General features: G+C 35.8%; 8 protein-coding genes across 11 annotated transcripts; 5 read left to right on the top strand and 3 right to left on the bottom strand.

Moving 5' to 3' along the window:
* Positions 1–721: 721 nt before the first annotated feature.
* Positions 722–3,425, top strand: LOC108817643 (uncharacterized). Its single transcript, XM_018590382.2, has 2 exons — positions 722–1,415; positions 2,556–3,425. The coding sequence occupies exons 1-2, from the start codon at positions 894–896 to the stop codon at positions 3,327–3,329; spliced, it is 1,296 nt and encodes a 431-aa protein (XP_018445884.1). The 5' UTR covers positions 722–893; the 3' UTR covers positions 3,330–3,425.
* Positions 3,426–7,927: 4,502 nt separating this feature from the next.
* On the top strand, positions 7,928–9,098 carry LOC108816243 (uncharacterized). Its single transcript, XM_018588815.2, has one exon. The coding sequence runs from the start codon at positions 7,994–7,996 to the stop codon at positions 8,906–8,908; it is 915 nt and encodes a 304-aa protein (XP_018444317.1). The 5' UTR covers positions 7,928–7,993; the 3' UTR covers positions 8,909–9,098.
* A 2,086-nt stretch (positions 9,099–11,184) lies between these two features.
* On the top strand, positions 11,185–11,710 carry LOC130498000 (uncharacterized; the record flags this gene model as incomplete). Its single annotated transcript, XM_056991323.1, has 1 exon — positions 11,185–11,710. A coding segment is annotated over one exon (462 nt), but the record flags the coding sequence as incomplete, so codon positions are not given.
* Positions 11,711–13,310: 1,600 nt separating this feature from the next.
* LOC108816872 (uncharacterized) lies at positions 13,311–14,135 on the top strand. Its single transcript, XM_018589434.2, has one exon. It carries the CDS (start codon positions 13,311–13,313, stop codon positions 14,079–14,081), a length of 771 nt encoding a protein of 256 aa, XP_018444936.1. The 3' UTR covers positions 14,082–14,135.
* Positions 14,136–15,558: 1,423 nt separating this feature from the next.
* LOC108816641 (uncharacterized) lies at positions 15,559–16,771 on the top strand. Its single transcript, XM_018589202.2, has one exon. The coding sequence runs from the start codon at positions 15,846–15,848 to the stop codon at positions 16,521–16,523; it is 678 nt and encodes a 225-aa protein (XP_018444704.1). The 5' UTR covers positions 15,559–15,845; the 3' UTR covers positions 16,524–16,771.
* A 1,497-nt stretch (positions 16,772–18,268) lies between these two features.
* On the bottom strand, positions 18,269–19,584 carry LOC108815820 (NADH dehydrogenase [ubiquinone] 1 beta subcomplex subunit 2). 2 transcript variants are annotated; one of them, XM_056991136.1, is made up of 4 exons: positions 19,389–19,584; positions 19,072–19,117; positions 18,900–18,957; positions 18,269–18,492 (listed from the first exon to the last, which is right to left on the bottom strand). In XM_056991136.1, exons 1-3 carry the CDS (start codon positions 19,481–19,483, stop codon positions 18,901–18,903), a joined length of 198 nt encoding a protein of 65 aa, XP_056847116.1. In that variant the 5' UTR covers positions 19,484–19,584; the 3' UTR covers positions 18,269–18,492; position 18,900. The 2 variants fall into 2 exon arrangements, with proteins under 2 accessions (XP_056847116.1, XP_018443825.1); XM_018588323.2 differs by having other exon boundaries at positions 18,269–18,495; positions 18,901–18,957; positions 19,389–19,583.
* A 484-nt stretch (positions 19,585–20,068) lies between these two features.
* Positions 20,069–20,863, bottom strand: LOC108814200 (indole-3-acetic acid-induced protein ARG7). Its single transcript, XM_018586717.2, has one exon. It carries the CDS (start codon positions 20,627–20,629, stop codon positions 20,231–20,233), a length of 399 nt encoding a protein of 132 aa, XP_018442219.1. The 5' UTR covers positions 20,630–20,863; the 3' UTR covers positions 20,069–20,230.
* A 123-nt stretch (positions 20,864–20,986) lies between these two features.
* On the bottom strand, positions 20,987–22,222 carry LOC108814201 (uncharacterized). 3 transcript variants are annotated; one of them, XR_008936925.1, is made up of 3 exons: positions 21,967–22,222; positions 21,448–21,750; positions 20,987–21,226 (listed from the first exon to the last, which is right to left on the bottom strand). XR_008936925.1 is itself a non-coding variant. In XM_018586719.2 (2 exons), exons 1-2 carry the CDS (start codon positions 22,077–22,079, stop codon positions 21,543–21,545), a joined length of 321 nt encoding a protein of 106 aa, XP_018442221.1. In that variant the 5' UTR covers positions 22,080–22,221; the 3' UTR covers positions 21,253–21,542. The 3 variants fall into 3 exon arrangements, 1 of the variants encoding a protein (XP_018442221.1); XR_008936924.1 differs by having other exon boundaries at positions 20,987–21,214; XM_018586719.2 differs by lacking the exon at positions 20,987–21,226 and having other exon boundaries at positions 21,253–21,750; positions 21,967–22,221.
* Positions 22,223–22,618: the final 396 nt, after the last annotated feature.

Raw genomic sequence — 22,618 nt, 5'->3', positions numbered from 1 at the left:
TATAAATATATATTTTTATGTAGGTGTACAAAATAATAAAAATCATAGAAAAAATAAATTAAAAATATATTTTTGGTTTCTATAAGGTAGTGAAAAAGAGCACCTACATTTGGAACCATATTTGATACAAATTTGTAAGGGCACCGTACCATATAAAATTTGGAATATAAATACGGCATAGTCAAAGGTACGAAGTATGAACATTCACGACAGCAAATACTTTTCTTTTCCTCCTGTTAAATTAAAAAACAATACGTTTCTTCTCACCCAAACAACCCTGTTATTTTTACTCCACATTCTTCATTTTTGTAACATCTATCAAGATTAATCCTTCATTAGTACTTCAAAAGGCAACAGACCCTATCATTAACGATTAACAGTCACACTATACATTCTTGTAGAAGGTCTGGCGAGGAGTTTTGAAATTTAATCAAAACGATTTTTAAGTGTTAAGGAAGATATTTTGTTTTGGGTCAAGGACAGTTGTAGTAACTTAAATCAAGAATTTAAAACATTCATTGAGCAACTCATGAAACGGGAAAACAAAAAAAAAACGATAGCATTTCCCATGTAGCGTAATCAATTAATACCTATAAAGTTTATTAATTATCACATTTATATCTCTTTATAACTTAAGAGAAAATAATAAATAAATAAAAGAAGAAAACTTGTCGAAAGAAAAAATAATAATAAAAGAAGAAAACAAACCAAACCCACGCTGAAAGTTGATTTCACCTTCCACTCCAACGAACCAACGCCTCTCAGAATCAGTTCCAAGTCTTTTTCTTTTTTCAAAAACATAATCTCTCTCGGCGAACGTTACGTGTACGTGTGGAAGAACCGACGGTGGTTTAGCTAGGGCTTCTACATCTTACGGCGAAGATCCCGTCGCCATGCACGTTACAAGGAGAATCTCCGACGTTGATCGCCGTCTTCTCCTCGTCCTCGCGATCCCTTGTCTCTCCCTCCTCCTCCTACTCTCTCTATCAACCCTCACACTTGATCCTCCTGCCACTCTCGCGCCTCTCCGTAACCTAATCTACACTCATACCCTAACCGCCACCACTGAAAACACCGGTTCTGACCCTCGCGACGTAACTCCGCCGGAGGAGGTTGAAAACTCACGGCGGGGGAAGAGGGATGAGTTGGTGAAGTCGAAGATGGCGGTGTGTTTGGTTGGAGGAGCGAGGCGGTTCGAGTTAACCGGACCGTCGATTATCGAGAAGATCCTTAAGGTTTATCCTAATGCTGATTTGTTCCTGAATAGTCCTCTCGATCACAACTCGTTCAAGCTACGGCTGCTTAAAGACTCGCCGAGGCTCGCGTGGGTTCGTATCTTCGAGCCTAAACCGATCAACGAGACTGAGTCTATGGTTCGAGTCCTCACACCCATGAATTCGCCTAATGGCATTCAGGTAAAATATAATTTCTTACCTTTTTTAGAAAGATTTACTTGATTTTTTTATTAAGTGTCACAAATAAAATTTTCGGGTAAAAAACAAAAATAAAAGGATAAGAAACTAGTCAAGAGAGGGGACAGTTTAGTTGGAGAGGGTTAGGGTTGGTGTAACTGTTTCTTGGTACCTACGTTACTCATGTAGTGATCATGTCTATGAATGCTTTTTATGATGGGTTTGGTTTTGTTTGATATTTGGTGTTGTAACAATCTTGCACCAACTACATTATCTTTTCTTGTTTCTTTAGTTTGTAACAAAATAGTGTTTTATCAATGTCATTTCAAATGGTTGTAGATGACACTGGAGGTGAGTCGTATTAATTAGTTTTGACAATATTTGTTTACAACTTTGAGTCTTTGATGGGGTGCTTAATTGTCTTTTCCCGATTAAGTTACTAAAGATTAAGGTTGAAATTCAGTTTTTGGTAACTGTCATCGTCTCGCAAGGTTTTATGTAGACTTGTAGAGTCGTAGTCCAACTAGTCCAAGACTGAAATTGGCTTCTTACCTTTTCTGGACCCACTTTTCCCGGTAAAGAAAATCTTGATTCATTTGATAGCTTGTAATTTACGTATGATATGGTTTGTGGAGAAAACTGCATTCTGATTTTCGTGGTATATATTATAATTTAATTTATGGTGATAAATATTTATGAAATGGTCTAATGCGTGGTGAACTGGGGTGATGATGTTTATGTCAAAGGCTTCTAGTGATAAATCATATACTATCTATTCACATTTTTTTGTAACCGTACTATTATCTAATTCACATTTACTTGATTTTTTTACCTTTACATTTTGGAAAAGTGATTATGTTTATGTGACATATTTGCTCAATATATATAAAATGAAAATAATTAATCCACATGTATTATTTTAGCATCTCTTAATCTGATCAAGTGTGTGCCTCGTGATTGTTTTTTTCTTTGACAACCTTGTGATATGTATTCTACCAATATTATGTACTAGTAATTACGGATTTAATCAAGTGTGTGCCTCGTGATTGTATTCTTTTGATCAGGTGTGAGCCTCGTAATTGTATTTTTTTTATCCTGACAATATCATCTCACCTGTGTTATTTCTTGGCCTCAATATGACAGGGCTTATTACAATACTTCAATCTCGTAGAAGGTTGCATCACGATGATAAAGGCATACCAAAACGAGAACAACTTCACATACGACTGGATTGTCCGGACCCGTGTCGACGGTTACTGGTCTGACCCACTCGACCCCGAGTACTTCAAACCTGGTCAGTACCTAGTCCCACCTGGTTCCTCTTACGGCGGCCTCAACGACCGCTTTGGGGTCGGCGATCTCAACACCTCAACGGTGGCTCTCTCTCGCCTCTCTCTCATCCCCGACCTAGAATCCGCCGGCTTAACTAGTCTCAACTCCGAGTCCGCCTTCAAGGCTCAGCTCTCAACTCACCGTGTCCCTTACGTAACCAAACCCCTCCCTTTCTGCATCATGACTGACCGAACCTACGAGTTCCCTCCGTCTAGCTACGGAGTCCCCGTGGCTTCACTCTCTAGCCGCGGACCGTTGAACGGTGCCAAGTGCCGTCCGTGCACGGCCGCGTGCAGCGGATCTTGCGTGGCGGAAGTAATGGGAAAGCTCGACAGAGGGTGGAGCTGGACGGAGTGGGAAAACGGGACGTTGAAGCTGTGCGACGCACATGGAGAGTGGGAGGAAGGTTGGGAGAATATATTTGATGGATTTTCCGGCGAAAAACTCGCACGTGCGAGGAAGCGTGGCGGAGGTTTGGAGTCGAGGAGGTGTGTGGAAGAGTTTGAAGAGATGAGAGGTGTGACGGTTAAGTGGGAAGCTCCCGCGCCCGAACAGATCTGCATGTTGGGCCTTAAGCCTAAATAGAACATATCTTTTTAGGTCAAACTAAATTTGCTCACACATTTTCCCAAGCTTTAGTTGTTTTCACGGATTCTATTTTGGAAAATATGTTCAGATTAATTTTGATGTTTAAAATATAAAATCATGTGTTTTGCGCACACGAAATACATATAAATATATAATCATGTGTTGAAACATATATATACACACACTAATACAAATACATATATATATAAGTACATAGCTAAAAACAATTGTTACTAATATGGGCCTGCAGACTCTAATACTAAGGCTTCTCTTTGTACCAAACTTTCTCTATTGGGCTTAGGTTCACACTAAGACCTAAGACCCACATTTTAATTAATCAATTAACAGTTGCTCAAAAAAAAAAATTTAGAGAAGTATATAAAACATTGCAGGTAGCTTGGAACCATGGATCACATGACCCCATATGGACTTCCATTAAAGAAAAATGTTGTTTGCATTTTTTCTTTTTAAATGAACTGATGGAATGCTGAAAATTTAACAAATTAACCTCTGTAAAATGTAGTTTTTAGAGTATCCCAATATTTGACCAAAAAAAAAAAGTATCCCAATAAGGGATTATAGTTCTTGGATTCAAAAATTACATATATGTGTATATGTATATTATATGTATGGACCAGGACAATTGTCTATGTTATCATGGATTAGAGTCGGCACGGATGCTCTTAATTAATTTACCCCTGTAAAACAGTATGCTGCCTCCACCACTCATTACAGTGTAAAGACAAGTGGTATATGTCTTGAACCGTTTTCTAGTAAAGCGGATAATTTTTTTTTGTTACATATGGATTCAACAGTGCAGTGTATTAAGGGTTTCCTTTTTTGTTCTCACTGATGAAAATGAAATGCTTATAAATTGTTAAAGTCTCGACTATGTTTTGAGTAACAATCAAGTGTAAAAACCGAAAAAACTCTCAGCACGAACCCATGATAAACTGACAACACATATTTTCAGTAAGAACCCAGTAAAAATTCGACGATTTATGATAGGAATTCAGCGAAATCCTAATTTTTGATTTTCTTCTCTCTAATTATAATGGTAAAGACTAAAAGTTGCACCATTGGTCTCTGGCATTTCCGGCATTAAGGTAAATGAATTCCTCAAAAGAATAACATCAAACTGTATATGTGCAATTGGAAATTTATTCAAGGCACATTGGCTTCTGTAAGGAAGTGGGAAATTGATTCAAGGCACATTGAGATATGAGCTGAATCAGGATCATCTTTTCTGTACTCAGTGCAAACAAAACTAAAAGTTATAGTGTTGATATACTATACCACATGGAAAATCTCCACATATATTCGGAAATTGAACCTGTTACAGGATTCGATGATATAACTTCGATATGTTGCAGATCTGTACATCTTTTTACGCATCGTTTGCATGTACACCTCTCTATACATCGATACGTATATATGATTAGCTAAGTTATGTACTACTGGAAAAGTTTCCTATGGGTTTCGAGGACGGCCAACCACGGATATATTACTAATTAGTAGTAATTAGTTATGTAATAGCTCACGTGACCTTGCATTTGACAGATGGATTGGAATCTCGGCACATCAAGCGAAGAAGATGCGAATATATCTATATTATATATAATCGTCTATTATTTTCTACAAGCACCTATAATAAGTATCTGAATCAGCTAATTTCATGTAAAAGGAGGATCAGGAACTTAATACGTCATGTATCCAGTAAACTACAATTCTGTTTTTTTTTTCACTAAATTAATTTGATATTAATGATCAAAGTAATCTTCTGCCATAGCAGAGTTTAGAAACATTGGAACATAGCTATGAAATTGAAATGTTGTGTTTCTAGGCATTGCTTGTTTCGCAAGGTCTGCACAAGTGTTTGATAGGCGATTTGTCCAACAGAATTTGACATCTTCAAATCTTGATTCCCATCTCCATATATCTTTTAGCCAATTACTGACTGCAACATTTGTAACCTTTTTATTGAGCAGATTTGTGACCGTTAAATTATCTCCTTCAAAAATTACCTTCTTATACCCTTGACTCCAACAATTCATCATCGCAAAGAGTAGTGCTTGTAGTTCCCTTTCAGTTGCATTCCTAGGTTGAGAGTTTAACCCCTGTCCATCACCTTTAAACATCCCCAGAGTATCTCTGATTATCCATCCTGCTTGTGACAAAGGTTGATTAGTAGTGAACGAACCATCGTAACTACAATTCTGTTTATGATATAAATAAATAGCAAATTTGTAAAACATTGTTTTGATTTTTCGAAAGAAAAAACTACTGCAATTAAAAAAAAAAAAATACTGCATCATATGTCATGCATGGTTATAAACCTTTAAAGCCATGTTGCCGCACCGTTAAATGTTCCTTGGATTAATTAAACCACTGAGAACCTACATTAAACATAAGAAAAAAAAATGCTATTCGTATGCACATACCTGCCGTACGTACGTATATTATAGAATCAAACCGACTCACTTCTAATTTATGGAAAGCAAAGTCCTATCTGAAATAAAAACTAATCATTCAATACATGCAAATTAAAAATCCAAATCAAGAATACACGGTAATACAGAACTTCATGTACAAAGTTTATAGTAGAAACGATGGACCGTCTAAAATGTTTCCAAGCAAATTGAAACTGCCGATCTTCGTATAGTATATTGATATCTAATAGTATCCTCACACCATACAATGGATTCATGACCATTAATCTCAGTGGAGTAATCATCTGCATATGTGGATTCTATCGATCTAAACACTCAAATCGAGAAATATCTCGAAAAATCCTATCACATAGACAGTGTGGCTCTTCACGTTTCATTTCAAGTCGGTTGCAAATTTAAATCCAGAAATCAAGCCACATGCTTTAGAAAATCCAACTCTGCCAAGCGTTAAGTAAGGCCCTCATCATGTTTGTGGATCTACACCGAAACACTCGTCTTTAAAGTCCACACGCTTGCACAACCTAATTATATAATGCTTAGTTGAAGTAAAATCTCGATTTAAGGGCAAAGATTAGATTTTTTAATTTTGTTCTTTCTTTTTCGTGATCGTGGTAGGACAAAAGTGAAGTGTCGTGAACAAGAATACAGTGATTTTTTGATCCTTTGATGCATAGTTGGAGTTGCCGTTCTCTGACATGTCCCAGCTCACCCCTCGTGCTTTGTTTATTACTAGACACTTAATCTCGAGTTTAACAGTCTAACAAGTCCCAACATATATGTAAGTGTTACTTTTAATTAATATTTTTGTAATCTGATTTAAAACGAACCATTTTAGCCGAATGTATTAAAGAAATCTTCATTAAACTTAGACCTCCATAATTTTTATATATATTGTTCGATTCATGTTGATGATCATTAATTAACCATGTGAGAACAAATCTGTCTTAACGCGTCTATGCTCCTACCAAATTAGTTTACGGGAGACTCAACTCAAGTATGTTTATTTATATAAAAGTTATGTGATAATTAATCAATAGAATAGTAGTGATTACTCCATTTTATTAGAAAGGTGAGAGCAGTTTTGGATTGAAGGTTTAGCTAAGGTGGCTAACCCACGTGTGTCCCCTCTCCGCTTGAAATGGAACATATGTTATGTCTCTGAACTCGTTAAATCTGATTAAATTAATCAACTATTCACCTTAATAAACTATATGATACACACACTAGATAACGATTACCTCCGAATCTATGTATTTATTGACATAACACGAGCTTGGCCTTGCTTGAGATTAATAAGGGCTTAAGAAAATGTTAAATGTTAGCCAGATGTTGACCTAATGTACATCCAGGTAAAATAAGACCTCTAATGGGTGCGTAATTTATGTACGAATAAAATGTGAACCGTTACATCAAGCATTTTTAGTTGGTGCGGCGGTAGAAGTTACCGGAATAAAATAGTGGAGTCTTCGAAGGCTTCTGTTGATATGACCGCTGCGACGAAGCAGCGAGTTAAATCCAAGGAGGCAAGGACGATGTCAACGGTAGGAACGAGCTTATTTCCCTCCATTGATATAAACAAATAATTATTTTGGTGGGATTAAAGTGGATCATGTCGAAGTCACATAATGAATAACTGAGGATGCTTATACATAGGTTGTTTAAAGATTCAGAAGAGATCTGGTTGGTAACAACACACGAGTTCATGGTGTACCTAATGGTCAAATGAGGAATTTGAGCACCTTCTTCCTAGAGTACTATGAGAATTTGGATTATCTACCTCATCACCCATAAAAACTATTAATGTAAAGGCATGCAGCAAACTCATTTTCACCCATAACATTCCCTTGCATATACCTTAGTAGAATCACATTCTTTACACAATATTCTAAGCACTTTCTCTGTGATCCATAAGAGATAACTTTATCTGTGAAAAATTCTCGAGTCATTTTTTCAGGATGATTGTTGGTTACTAAATTAATGTAATCTTAACATTCTCAACCGAACTAATAGAAGGAAAAAATACAGTTGGGGAAATAACAATTAACAAAAGCAATTATTCTACAAAAAAGTAGCAAACTCTTCCACGTGCACACTTTCGCTTGTGTATATATAAATACAACGCTCCTTCCTCATTCTCTCACCATTTCAAACACACATTCAAACCATCTCTCTCCTTCTCTCTCTCTCTCTCTCTCTCTCTCCTCCCAAAACATGGTTGGAGTTTTCCGGCGATCACTTTCTTTCCCGAACAAACCCACCGTCCGTCCACCACCTCCATCAAAGCCACGCGTCTCTCACCACACAAGATCCATCAGCCTCCCATGCAGGTCACACCCTTTGATCTCCCACATCAACCACGAGATCTCCCAGATCAAATCCTGGTCCTCCCTCGATCGCCGCACCACCGCGTGGATCACCGACGGTCTCAGCCTCCTCAGAGACGTCCAAGAAACCCTCTCCGACATACTCCACCTCCCTCAGTCGCAGGAGTCTCTCCGCAACCGCCCCGTCTTCTTCGAGAACCTCCTCGAAGACCTCCTCCGCTTCGTCGACGCCTACGGCATCTTCCGCACCTCGCTCCTCTCCCTCCGCGAGCACCAGTCCGCCGCTCAGGTCGCTCTCCGGAGAAAAGACGACGTCAAGATCTCCTCCTACGTAAACTCCCGCCGCGCTCTCGCGCGAGACGTCGCGAAGCTGACGTCGGCCGTACGCGAGCCGAAGACGAAGTACAACCGCTGCCACGTGGACGTTTTGAACGGGTCGTACGTCGAGGCGGAGCTGGCGTCGGTCATCGGCGACGTCATCGAGGTCACCGTTTTGGTGTCCGTGGCGCTTTTCAACGGCGTTTATTTATCTCTCCGTTCGAGTAAAACGACGGCGTTTGTCGGGTTTCTTAAGAGGTCGGAGAAGAGAGACAAGAACGGCGAAGGGATCGAGGAGCTGAAACAAGTCGAGGAGAAGAGCTTGGTTGGGTTGAGCAAGAAGAAAAACGAGGAAGTCAAGATTCTAACTCAGAAGATGATGGAGTTTGAGAATTCGATCGTTGAAATTGAATGTGGGAGTGAGAAAGTGTTTAGGGGTTTGATTAGCACTCGTGTCTCATTGCTTAATGCCCTAACACATTAACATTATCACTCTCATAATCTCAACCTATTTTACAAATTCTCAGTTTATTTGCGTTTTTTGTCCGATTTTTTCATTATTTGTATGAGTTAAATACTTGAAATAAAATAGAGAACAAAGATGTCCTATATTTGTTTTGTTTTCATGCAAATATGATAATTATTATATCGGCAAAATTTTAAATGTTAAAGCTGATTTTGTTCTATATATAATTATTCATGTAAAACTATTATATTTACCACGCACTAAATTCTTCATGAAAGCATACATCTCAAAGTTCTACTTGCATAATTGGTAATAAACAACAGTCTTTAAGGTTTGAATCTAGAACTGCATGGTATAGATGAAGGCAGAAGGTTGGATTCTTTGTTATTTTATGTTAGGAACAAATTAAAAATTATCTTTGATTTAATTGGCTCTGAGGAATTAATTCAATGATTATTATTATTACGTCTTTGTATGAACCAAAAATAAAATTTGGAATAAATGGTTACGCGTTAAGAACCAAGGTCCACTTGCTTTCACAAACCACCATCCCATGGCCGTGGCCATGCATTATCATTTATTTGGCAGGCAACAAAACATTAAACATTATTACACAAAACAGCGTGCATGAACTGACTCATTTGACACATATTTTTGCCGGAAATAATTGAGAGAAAATAAAATTAAAGGACATAAGAAGACATAACTTGTAAGATTTTCACGTTGATGGATATTCGTTCTAATTTTTTGTCGCCTCTCTTAAGTTTAAATTAGTAATAATAACCCATGAAGCCACCACATGGTTTTGTTAGGGAGATGCTTTTCAATTATCATCTTGATCTGATTCGGATTAGCACTTAATTATTTGATAAACACCGTATTAAACGTGCAGCTTGCTGGAAAACATACCGTGTTTGGACTGTTTAGTGCTATTAAGATAACAATTTATGGGCTAATCTAGTTCCTTATTTAGCGGCGGTACGTCTTGGTGGTCATGACCGGTTAGACCTATAAATTTAAAAACCGGACTAATCCTAGATCTGGTTAACTATAAAGCTATAATTGAGTAGGTTGCTTTGAACTGCAACTTGCGTGAATTATTTTTGTTTAGTAAATGCTTTACTTAGTTTGGAATAATTCTACAACGATGCAAAAAAAAAAGTTGACAACTCGAATAGGGTCATGACTTCAACTCAACTCCCAACAAAGAAGATAACACAGATAGAAAAGGGATATTGGTCATCAATGAATGATTAGTCTTTGATTAGTTTAGGACCACTTAAAAGTTAATAACACTACTTATAGAAGAGAATAATTAGAACATGAACTTTACATGTTCCTAATAAATAATTAAAGACTTCTAATATTTTACCCAATTATTGGCCACTATTTGCTATACATCAATTATGTGTATAGTTGGTTAAATTTTTGTCAATACGCATATAGTTGGTTTTAGTTTTAATGTTAGGTTTTATCCTTTTATATCAAGTGGTAACCGATAGTTCTCTCTATAACGTCACAAATTCATATTTCAAGAATGTTCTCATTGTTTGAAAATGTACATCGTAGCTTGGATGTAACTCGTGTCGCAGTATAGTGTATATATAGCCACACTACAAAAAAGGTAGTTTTAAACCGCGTCACCATATTGTTTTATTTATATGGAATAATATGGCTACTTGTCATAACGATCCCTTTGAGCAAATCATTTTACTTCGACGCAAAAAAAGCCAAAAACACAAACGGTGTAGCTTACTATTAGAAAGAAAATAGACAAAATACACTGCCATTTTAAAATCATGTGCAATTTTTGTAACTTAAGTTTTTCAACAACTTTATTTTACCTTTTTAGTTCACAAATAACGGTTCATGTCACCCATGTTTGAGACTCCGGAGCAACACGCAGTTTTTACAAGTCTTTTAACAATGCCATACATGCAGTTGAAAGCTTTCCCTAAAGAATGGGCCTTAAAATAGAACCATATTTACGCAAACCCATTAATAGCCCAATAGATATTTTGTAAATAAGAGTTTCTGATAGCCCAATATATATTCCACATCTAATAATCATGAAAATATTTATCAAAATTTTCCCCTAAATGTCGGCAGATATCTCAGATGTCTTAAACAGAGAGCGTAACCCTCAGTATCACTTATTTTCACAATCGCAATTCTCTCACTTATTTTCATTAGGGTTTTATTTTCACCATCTCTCGCTATTCGACTTTCAAACCACATAGAAGCGTCTCCTTCGTTATCTGAAACCTATACTCGATTCGGTGATATATGTCTAAATCGAAGATGGAAACAACGGTGCAACGAGAAGAGAAGAGAAGAACAAGGAGGAAGACTTGGCAAGCAAGCAAGTCTCAGATGAACTTGAGAAAAGTTGTTTGACAGAAGAAGAGGATGTTGACTATTTGTCTGATCAGAACAGTAAGAAGCGGTCAAGGGTACTTAAAACAACTTCTGAATCAGAGAAAAGAAAGAAGCGTAAGTCACGCAAAGAACCTCGTTACAATAATACGTCGTCGTTTGATGACTGGCCTTTTGCTGGTAACGTTAACCCGCAAAAGAAGGCTATCAATATTGATGATGAAGACATGGACATAAAGTTGGAGAGGTCATCAGCATCAGCATGTGAAGGTTACTTTTTTCCCAAGGCTCAGTTTTTGTCTCAAGTTGGAATCTATTCATTACCATATGCAGTCTTGTTTAGGCCTTTGTATTTGATTTCAGTTGGGCTCTGTGACTAACTGTGTCAGACTTGGTTCATGTATTTTTGTAATTGGGCTACTAATCTTTCCAATCAACCAAGAACGTCCCATTATTAGATCTTTTTTTCTGGGAGCAAACTTATTAGATTATTAATATAATAATGAAAAGTACTTGTATAACCAACTCTTATTTTGACTATATGATTTTAATATTAGTAATGAATAATGATAAGCATATCAATGGAGAATATATACAGCATTTTAAAGCAGGCTTAGCATAAAGTTGATATGTGGATGATGAGTGGAATATGTCAATGAGACTAACGAAGATTGTTGGGCAGATCCTGCCGATTAAATAAAACTTGTGCATCGGCAATAGAAACAAATTATGTTGTATTTTATGATCATATTTCCGTAAGTAACTGCCAATTATTATAATACAGATGACCTTTACGAAAAGTTGAATTTTATAAAAGCACACATGAAGACAATAACAATAAGGGGTTTGACATAAGAAAGAAAGAAAGAAAGACATCCAGGCTGTCACAAAGATCAACTTCTCGTTGATGGTTTTGCTTCAAGAAGTCTTCCTCCATTCCGTTCGTGCACAATCCCATTTTTCTTCATCTGGACAAATATAATATTGCATGTATGCGTGTCTATATTCATATACAATTGGACGTGGATGTTTAATTGTTATAGTGGAATCTCTAAGAGCATCATTACTGGTGGGCAGAGACAAAAGTCCTTAGTTTTTTTTTTTTTTGGTCATGAAAATTTAAGGGCACTCAAGAGTCAGCCCTTATTTAGGGGTTTTTCTCTCATTCTTTGTCTCGGTCCCCTCTCCCTCTCCCTTAAAGGCTGATCCTAAGGGCTGCCAATAATGATGGTGTAAGGATGTGTTATTTAATTAAAGGTTGCTGGGATTTTGAAAAAGACGTCGCAGCCGACGGTTACTCTTTCTTGCGGGTTTCATATCTACGCAGCCTAGCTGAGGTTGTTGCCACACCTATAAGCTGTCTACTAACAAGAAAGTCACATTTTGTAAACTATCTGTGTATGTTATTATGTTGGCTCTAGATTTGTTATTTTGGCCTAATTATTGCATTGAAAACTAAGAATATATAGAGTGCACATCATAATGTCAATGATATAACACTCATTTTTTTTTACCTTAAGTTGGAATCATGGTCAGATGATCTGACTCAGATCTAAGATTTATTAGGCCATAATTTTTTTAAAAAAATTGAGGATCATACGACTTATGTATAATTAATAGCTGTGAATGTTTTATATGTTTGCAGAACCGGCATTGGTTGTATATATATGCTTAATTTTTGAACACTGTCACTTGAGCTTCTGCTTGATTGAGTATACGCTTGCTGAAAACATTATATACTTGCATTGATTCCCCCCCACCTTCATTAATCCGATGTGTACAAAGTTTTTTTTCTAAAATTTGGTGCCGATGTGTACAAAGTTGAAGAAACGAAATGCATATATGTAAATACAAGTATGGATTTGTCGTTTGACTGTCGGAAGAAACTAAACCGCAACAGCCAGTTCCAGCCTGTTCTAATCGTGTAATGATTGGCCTCTACGTGCATGCATATGCATACATATATATTGGTGAGACTATTAATGAGACAAGGAGCCTTTTCTTGACTTATACATTAATTTCTCTACTGATGAGCCATCCATCCATGGCTGCTACTTCATTATCATCTCGAGCACACGTGCGTTCAACAAGCTGGCCCGAAGTCGTTCATCCTCTATCTCGATCCATCGAAGATCATCTTCTGATACTTAAGAAGAAAAGTCCAGAGCCCGCTTGTCGGAAACTCGGAGTTTTAAAGAACATGTACGAGGTGGTCGAAGTTTTCCTCCGTTTTCAATCAACGAAAACCCAAAAGACATTTTTGGAAGATGTTTCCGAAGGTTTTCTTGAGGTTCTTGATATCTGTTACACGATCAGAGACGTTCTGATGGAGATCAAAGAGCAAGTCAGGGAACTCGAGTCAAGCTTGAGGAGGAGAGTGATCAGAAGCAAATCAGGAGGAGATCAAGAGGCTTTCTTGACACGTGAGATCGATGCATACGTGTTTAAGAGAAGAGTCTTGAGCAGAAAGATCGGTAAGCAGTTGAAGATGAAGAATAAGAAGAAGAAGAAAGATTGCGGAGGTGCCATTAATGTGATGAAGAAAGTTAAGGAGACGAGCTTCGATGTCCTTGTTTCTTTGTTGATGGAAGTAGTGACGATGAATCATAGCCATCACAAGAAGTTATCAAGAAATGGTAGTAGAGGTATTATCTCGAGGATGTTTAACAAGAAGAATCAAGAAGTCGAAGGAGATGAGCTGAAGAAGTTGAGAGAAACAGAGCAAATGCTTGAAGCAACAGAAGGAGAATTGGAATGTGTGTATAAGAAATTGTTGAAGACGAGAGTTTGTCTTCTTAACATGCTTACTCTTTGAATCTGAAACTATGTAACTTTCCTAGAAACTTCAGTTATTGTGCATATTACATTAGATTATCCAATCACCAGGCTCCAGCTTGAACAATGAGCACATAACTCACTGTCTCCTCCGTAAATATTGCAAAACAGAGCTGGTATGAGTTTGCAATAATGTGCTTTTACATTGAGATTAATGGGACTGGTGTTATATTTGATGGGTTGTCTTGAAAAATAGACCTCATCCATAATATATTAATGAAATTCTCAAACAATAACAACCAAAATAATATACAATATATGAGTATTTAAAAATTTAACCAACTCATGCAAAATATCTCTATACTCATATATTATTTACTGTTCCTTTCGTTTTTATTCATTTTTTTAAAAATGATGTTTTAGAGTTATGCACGTAGATTAATTTTTTTTTTTTTTACATTTTGTAAATAAGTATCATTAGTTATTTACCTAACTATAAAATCAACTAATATCAAACGAGAAAGTAGAATATAAATGCTGATATAACATACAAATTCATAAATTTAACATTGATAACTAAAAACGTTATCTAATTTAGAACAAAAAAGACTTCTCTAAAACATTAAGTATTAAAAACAGAAGGAATACTAATCTTGTTTTTAAAATTGTTATATTTTAATTGTTATTTTCTTAAGAATCGAATCCCTGTGAAATATTAAGAAACTCCTTAATAATGTCTATGCATGATGCTGGCAACAAAAATTATATAATGCATGATTGATTAATTATTCGTATACTTTTCAAATGGAAAAATCGAATAATAAGATTTCTCCACTAACGACATAATAAACTTAATGCATTTGGAGATATAAGAATCTAATTATATATATTTGAGATTAATTTGATAGAAGATATTCATCTGTTGAAACTAAACTGAGATATAAGGATCTTAATAATCACAAAATCTAATCTAGCAGTAGTATGTATGCCTAGGTTGAGCCGTCGAGGTAGTTGTTACCTTGGTGATTATCAAATTAGATGGAGCTGTATGATTATTGTAGAACCAAAAAGGTTCATTGTTTTTTAGTTGGAAGTGGTAGAACACATTAAGGTTTTAAAGAAATTCTCTCCTATAAGGAAAAAGATTTATACTAGTAGTTATAAAAGTATTTCTTTGTAGTTTCAAGCTCATTGCTAACAAATATATGTCGATAGGTTTGTTTAATACAATTATACAAGCGAGTGACAAATACACAAAATTTTTTTTGATACATTGACATCTCTGACAAGTGATAAAACACGAAACACAATATATTTTAACTCTGATCTGAGATCGAAATATTTCTCATTCCATTTTATCTAGACTCATAAATTCCAAATTGTTGAAATTTACCGACACAGCCTGGCACCGTCGCTCGTGCATGCATGGTATATATACTTGAACCCTATAAAAATTGAATAAATTATTTAAAACTATATATTATACAACAGAATATCCAAACAAATCCACAACGTACCGTAACCCACGAGTGTCTTACGTATATAGAAGGTTCATTGAGACATTTCTGAGTAATTTAAATCATTATTTTGATAATACGTCCAAAATGAGCTGTTCCCCAGGTGTCCCACGTCCGTACGAGCCCATTGTAAGGAACCTTCACCGTACTTTCCTTCAGATCCATCGTCTCAATTCTATATAATCTCCCTAGCTCTTACATGCAATTCAATATATCTCTAATACTACATTCTTCAGTCCATTCTGTTATAATCCTAGCTAAATATCTCGAAAACGTTTAAGATCATTATGGCTCAGATTAACTTCGAGGGTTTGAGAGAGCTACACGACTGCGCAAACTATCTCCTCGATCACTGTCCACAAACAAGAGAATCTCTGTCTGAACAAGGACAAGAAAAGTGGACGGAACAAGTTTCCGAAGCTTCACTGAGGATGTTGGACATCTGTAGCGTATCTAAAGATGTGATGACGCTAGTGAAGCACAGCTTGCACGATCTACAACTTACTCTACGTGGAAACGAATCATCAGATGTCAACGAGAAGATCGGGGCGTATAATCAGTGCAAGAACAGGCTCAAGAAGGAGATACTGAAATGCCTAAACTGTCTAAAGAGCATGAAAGGAAGCGGAGGAGGGGGAATGCCGATAGAACTTAACCTTCTTTTCGTAACAGAGGTCTTGAATGAAGTGAGAGGAGCCGTTGTGATGATGGTGGAGTCTTTGTTCTCTCTTGGTTGTATTCCTTGGCTAGAGAAGAGATCGGGCAAAGGGTCTTTGTCTTCGATCTTTAATACTCGATCTTCGGATTGGTTAGATGATATTTGGGACGAGACGGCGGTTCAGAGCGCAGCTACGAGGCTGGAAGCGGCGGAAATTGCTGTTGAGGAGCTTGAGATAGAGTTGGAGTCTATTTTCAGGCGATTGATTCATACAAGAGTTTCACTTCTTAATATTCTTACGAGCTAGATGTATACATGTCCAGTTTGGTTACGCTTTGGGACATGTTTAATTAACATTACAATATTACATTGATTTCTACTTTATATTCATGTTTAGCATGTTGAATCATTATATTCATGTTTTACCTGTTTCTAAACCAGTTAATTGGTTAGAGATTTAAGGTTAACTAGATCTTGACCCGTGCGACCGCACGGGTATTTATTTTTTGTGTTTAGTTTTTTGTTTGTATTAAATGATATATTTGTAATATTTGATCATAAATTTAAATCGAAAACTATTTTTTACAGTTATAACAAAAGTTAAAATTAAAATTTTAATAAATATTCTTATATAAATTCAATTATCCTAATTAAAATAGTATAGGTGTGGGTCATAATGCTTTCGAATTCCAAATATTTGGAATTTCTATTAATATAAATTTGTTAAAAAAATAATTTCACTCAGTATTTAATTTTAAATTTTAATTTGTGTGTGTACTAAATGTTATATTTGTAAATGTAATCATATTAAATTAATAATTTTATATTTTTGCGTTTAACGTAAAATGTATCACCGACATTAGCGATCACCTAAACAAATCTAACATCTATGATTAGATGTAATATATATGTGTAAGATATATAGCAAACAAATTTTTTGAATGATAAGTATGAAAATAGACAATATGGTTAGTATGCTATTAAACATGATACATTAGTTATAAAATTTGTAAAAATAATAATTGTTAGATTTTTAACCAATTTGGGACATATAAAAATAAAGATTAAAATTTGTAAGAAAATGAAATGTAATATAATATATATTTGATCTAACTGCTAATTTATTATAAATGGGTTTATGTGTTCAATCATTTTCAGATTGGATTTTGACATTTAGTTTTCATAATTACTGTAGACGGATGAGAAAGTCAATGGAAAATAATTTTTCGAAAATAAATAAGGTGATTCAGTTTTTATATCTTGTAGTAGACATGAGCGTTCAGATATCCATTAGGGTTTGATTCATGTCTCTTTGGGTTTTAGATTTTCGGGGTGAAAGGTTTTAGTCTCATTCGGATATTTATAATTTCGGTTCATGGTTTGGTTCGGATAACTCATTTAAATTGTTTAAAAAAATTTAAAATTCTTAAAATATAAAAGTAAAAATATATATAACAAATAAATTTGAATAATGTATGCTAAAAACTTAAACTTAATATAAAAATTGGTTTGGTTCGAATATTAAAAGATAGTGATGGCACAATAATTTTCCTACCATACCATATTGGATTTTTATTATCATTAAATGTGGTAAATTTAGAATTAGAAAATGTATTTATTAAACTGAAAAGACATCATTAGTAAAACTATAAATAATTTCGAAATTGATTTAATAGAGAAGGAAAGTTAAATTTTATATTAGGACAACACATTAACTCAACTGAAAAAGACAAACATTAAAATAGGTAACTTAATCTATATTAGGACAACACATTAATTTAACTGAAAAAGACAATCATTAAATAAGGTAGTTTAATTTAATTCTCAGTGGCATAGTAGTGTAAATAACTTTGAAATCTTAGGGGCAATTTATATGGATACTTCTCTTTTAATAATATAGATTAAGACTTAATTAAAGAGGTTAATTTTTTACCTCTAGTAATAATACAAAAATTATCTAGCTGATATTTTGTTATTTAGGAGTAAATGTTGTGATTCGTTATTGATGTTTATTAATCTGTTAGCATGCTACCCATGGCTATGGAAAAATGATTAAAGGAACCATAACTGTTTAAATTCATTTGTAGACGTAAAAAACATCAGGAAAGTGAAGTGTAATCCAAGTAGCAACTTAAGACAAAAGCAGCAAGTCTTACAAAAGCTGTGTACAAAAACAATTGATGTCTTCTTTCACAGTTATCTTTATTTCGACATATTGAAGCTGAAAAAAAAAGGACGTACATTTTTTCGCCATGATCTTCGAAGGTTCGACGAGATCCCTAGCAGAACAACCGAAAACAAGATTAGTCTCAAATAATAAGAGCGGTGTTTATTAAGATTCAGGTCAGGTTTGAATGGAAGGTGAGTTCAAGGTTAACAGAGCTCAACCATCGTTTGGTAACTAGAAAGCTAATGATGTGTCTCAACATAGGTAAAACAGTTAAAATATAGAGAATACAAATCAAGAAAGCTAATGATGTGTCTCAACGCACCATTCTAATAAAACGAGATCTCGTTAGTATAGCCAAAACAACATTATGCATAGACATTAACAAACTGCTGCCTAATTACTTAGAAGCAATGAACAAAACAATCACGAGGGTGTGATAAAGAAAAAAGATTATTTAAAAAAAAAATCTTCACTGAAACCCGAACTGCGTTTTACAAAAATATATAGACATTACCTAGTGATGATCTCCGTGACCATGATCACCGTGGCCATCCCAAGGGTGCCTCCATCCCTAGCAATTGCCATATAACAAAGATCGCATTTAGAAAATGGATAAATTCAAATAAATAAAGGTCGTACTTTACAACGAGAGTGAGGCAAATAATAAAGAGACAGAGAGTCTTACCATGACTACAGGACCATCTTGCTTTGCCCTGTACAGAATCCAAAACCTGAAAAACAAAAAATATCAAAAAAACAAATTATATGAAATCAACATTGGTTCCGACCAAAGACATAAGCCCAATTCAATTCAATTCAATTAAAGACATATCCATTGTCCAAATTTTTAATCAAAAAAAAATCTGAAACCGACAAATCAATCGGATTCTAAATACGGATTAATTGACCGATAATCCAAAGGTAAGATCTAGCTTCGATGGAGAAGTAAAGATCTAAGCTGCAAAAGCGACGGACAGAGAGAGAGAGAGAGAGAGAGGGTACCACATAACGCCGCACAAGCCCTTTCCGGCGACGGTGTGCCACGTCTTGGGAGTGTGAACAGTGACTCCCTTGTATGTTATACCTCCGCCACCCATTTTCTACAAAACCTAGAGATTCCCGATTCGCACTGCAATTTTCAGACTCTCTCCGATTTCACAATCCTACCTGAGATGTCCGCGACTTTTTGATACATCTTCAGACAAAGGCCTCAGACTTAAAGGAGAAGGCCCAGTTAAAAGATTAGGCCCAGTTAAAAGAAGTTTTGATTAAAAAGTTATCATCTCCTACAACTCGTGTTGCTTAATTAAAAAAAAAAACCAAACCTTTGTACGAGGTGTATTGAATTATTTATTTGAGATTTTTCAAAATAATTAATTTTTAATGAATTTTATAATTTTGGATGAATTAAAAAAAACTATTATGACTGCATGTTAGAATTTCATCTAAAACTATAAATGGTCCGATTGTGGACTAAACTTTCAAGGCTTTAAAGATTTTAGGATTATTTAAATCTCTTGAAACCAATGATATTTACCAATCACACTTTGATTTTCCAAGCTACACCCACTAAAACAACAGTCAGTTTTTTTTTCTAAAATCAATATTTTAAAAGTCTTACAGCCAAAGTCCTAAACAATCGAAACCAAATTTTTATTTTTAAAATACATTTTAAAACAATAAATTGAAAAACTTATTTCATATTTGAATAACTGTAGATTTAACATTTTACTACATTTCAAATTTTAGGTTGATTACACTCACTACATTCCAGTTAACAAAAAACAAATTACATGTATATATATCGACAACACCTTCGAGTCCATAACATAACCCACAAATTATTAGGAAACCAAGGACCGAAGCTGACTCTGTCCACGAAATAGAGGTATTAGAGAAGAGATTGAAGTTCCCTTGCAGGTGCTCGTGGAACAAACCTCTGACTTCTTCACCACATCATCATCATCATCATATTTATCGGACATACTTTTCCTCACAAGCACGATGACGTGATCCATTAAACTCCCATCGCAAGGAATCTTTAAAGGACCATCAATGGTAGTCCCAAACTCATCCTCAGCCATCTCCAATAACACTTGTAAGATCGGATGGTTGAGATAATCCAATGGCAAAACGAATCTCTTCCCTTCTTTGGTGTAAACAGTGAAGTGCCCTTTCTTCCTCTTTCTCCACTTCTCCATCAACTCCGAGAGTCTAATCCCCTTTGAATATAACTTCTTCATATGAGTTTTCGTTTTGTGTTTACTTTGGGTCTGATACTTTCGTTGTGATGCTCTTAAAATGCAACCGTAAGTGCCTCTATATATATAACCATGGGTACGTGTGGAGGGAAAAGGGTGTTCGTGTTTGTTCAGTTCTTTACAAGTTTTCTCCACGTTTTTGGATCGGCCACTCGTGAGTTTACGTACGGATCTTCCACATATATCTAGAGATTTTCTATAACTTCAGTTTGCTTGGTTAATTTTTTTTTCTTTAATCATGTATATACAAATCTCATTCCTTGGTAATCTGAGTGAACCAAATCTAGCAAAGCTAAAGTATTAACAGACCATAACACTACGCCATCTAACTCTACCAAATCCAGCAAAACTAGTGTATTAACAGACCGTAACACTAAGTATAATTCAAGATACTTAACTTAACCACACTTGGAACCGGCTTACAGAGGGGAAAGGAAAGATGTTAGTGGTGGTGGATAGAAACATGTGAGCTCTTTAGAGCAAGTTGCTTGGTACTTTCATTTTCTGTGTAGTTCTCTCTTTAACTTTCATGAGTGTTCTTTGTTTTCTCCTACTTCACGTGAAATCCTGCAAACGATTCTTTTCGAACTTCAACAGCCAACAAATAAATAAAAAATTAACTACAAACATGATATAAATGTGTTAATACAGATAGATGGAAAACTAGATATCTTCTTTATAATCACAAAAAAAACGCTGATAACGTAGACAGTTGTGTTTTGTCTAAGCTAAGCCAATCCATCTCTCCAGGTTTCCTAATCAGGTCAGGTCTATCGTTCTAGGACAGAAACGATGCGTACCAGAGACAAGTCTGATCTCAACTGTCATCGATGCTTAATGATGGGGTTCATGCCAGCAGGGGACAGTTCGGGTTAACGATTTTTGCTGGTGGGTTTTACATAGAGAGAGGAAGAAGCATCCTCCGCTTCTTCTTCCTAGCAACTCTCACTTGCTTTGTGATTTTCATGCAGAGGAGTAATAGTAAAGTGACGCAAACGAGGATGAATGCGAGTTCCAACCGCTTGAAGTAGAGGGAGACTGCTGAGAACACGAGGAATGCTAAGATCACTAGCTCCCAAATGACAAAGACTACCACATCGACCCTGGATCAAAAGCAAACGAAACGAATAGCATCATCAAGTACCACAGTAACATCTTGACTGTCAAGCTAACAAAGTATCTATAAATCACAAACTACCACAAGCACAAAAGGTTTAAGCTCATGTGATGCACTAGTATCCGATCTTAGACTAAATGTTTAGTGGAATCAAATCAAATCACATCGCAAATCGTTATTTGATACAGTAGTTATCTCTGACCTTGAGGACGAGAAATTGGAGGCGGAAGAGAAGAAGGATACGGAGGCCCAATCATGCTTTGACCTAATCTGATATTCTCTGAGCTGTTCCGCTAGATTCGATCTCGTTATCATCACTTCCTCCGAACAATCGCCACCACCCGTCCGTCGGAGGAGAACACACAGAGATTCGATTCGTTACGTCTCGGCGATTCGTTGGCGTGGACTCTCTTTCTCTCTCCCCCTCCCGACGTCGATGTCAATAAACATCGGGTCGGGTTATCGATAGATCCGACTCTAACTGTCAGGTCCATGTAATGTGTTTTGTGCCCGTTAGAATTGTAATCGCTTAGGCCTTACTTCTTGGCCCATATACGAAAGCTTTTTTTTTTCATTAGAAGAATTAGCGATGCATTGATTGATTCTCGTGTCCCCACCAAGTAATAAAGTGAGTGATAAACATCGTTGAATATTCATGATTTGACCGCAATTATCAGATCCAGAGAGGCGATGAAAGGCAAAAAAAAAACAGACACATGATTAGCATAAACAAATGATGCAGTTAAGCACTTTGTTCTAAGGTTATAACTTTTGAAACTATACTACTTTCAAACCTGCACCAGTTTATCTTATACGTATGGATAGTTTTTAAGTTTGATGAGTATGTATTATCA

The sequence above is a fragment of the Raphanus sativus genome, chromosome 7, assembly GCF_000801105.2.
Source record: "Raphanus sativus cultivar WK10039 chromosome 7, ASM80110v3, whole genome shotgun sequence".
Taxonomy (NCBI): Eukaryota; Viridiplantae; Streptophyta; class Magnoliopsida; order Brassicales; family Brassicaceae; genus Raphanus; species Raphanus sativus.
The sequence above is the reverse complement of the archived record's forward strand: the minus strand, read 5'-3'. Positions and strand labels throughout refer to the sequence as shown.

What these genes read in the sequence shown, in the direction of transcription:
- LOC108816641 (XM_018589202.2), top strand. Translation starts at nt 15,846, where the DNA reads ATGGCTCAGATTAACTTCGAGGGTTTGAGAGAGCTACACGACTGCGCA.
- LOC108817643 (XM_018590382.2), top strand. Translation starts at nt 894, where the DNA reads ATGCACGTTACAAGGAGAATCTCCGACGTTGATCGCCGTCTTCTCCTC. An exon ending in ATTCGCCTAATGGCATTCAG is followed by an intron (nt 1,416 to 2,555) that starts GTAAAATATAAT and finishes TCAATATGACAG; the next exon opens with GGCTTATTACAATACTTCAA.
- LOC108816872 (XM_018589434.2), top strand. Translation starts at nt 13,311, where the DNA reads ATGGCTGCTACTTCATTATCATCTCGAGCACACGTGCGTTCAACAAGC.
- LOC108814200 (XM_018586717.2), bottom strand. Translation starts at nt 20,629, where the DNA reads ATGAAGAAGTTATATTCAAAGGGGATTAGACTCTCGGAGTTGATGGAG.
- LOC108815820 (XM_056991136.1), bottom strand. Translation starts at nt 19,483, where the DNA reads ATGGGTGGCGGAGGTATAACATACAAGGGAGTCACTGTTCACACTCCC. An exon ending in GGCTTGTGCGGCGTTATGTG is followed by an intron (nt 19,118 to 19,388) that starts GTACCCTCTCTC and finishes TTTGTTTTTCAG; the next exon opens with GTTTTGGATTCTGTACAGGG. An exon ending in AAGATGGTCCTGTAGTCATG is followed by an intron (nt 18,958 to 19,071) that starts GTAAGACTCTCT and finishes GGCAATTGCTAG; the next exon opens with GGATGGAGGCACCCTTGGGA.
- LOC108814201 (XM_018586719.2), bottom strand. Translation starts at nt 22,079, where the DNA reads ATGATAACGAGATCGAATCTAGCGGAACAGCTCAGAGAATATCAGATT. An exon ending in TCCAATTTCTCGTCCTCAAG is followed by an intron (nt 21,751 to 21,966) that starts GTCAGAGATAAC and finishes CTTTTGATCCAG; the next exon opens with GGTCGATGTGGTAGTCTTTG.
- LOC108816243 (XM_018588815.2), top strand. Translation starts at nt 7,994, where the DNA reads ATGGTTGGAGTTTTCCGGCGATCACTTTCTTTCCCGAACAAACCCACC.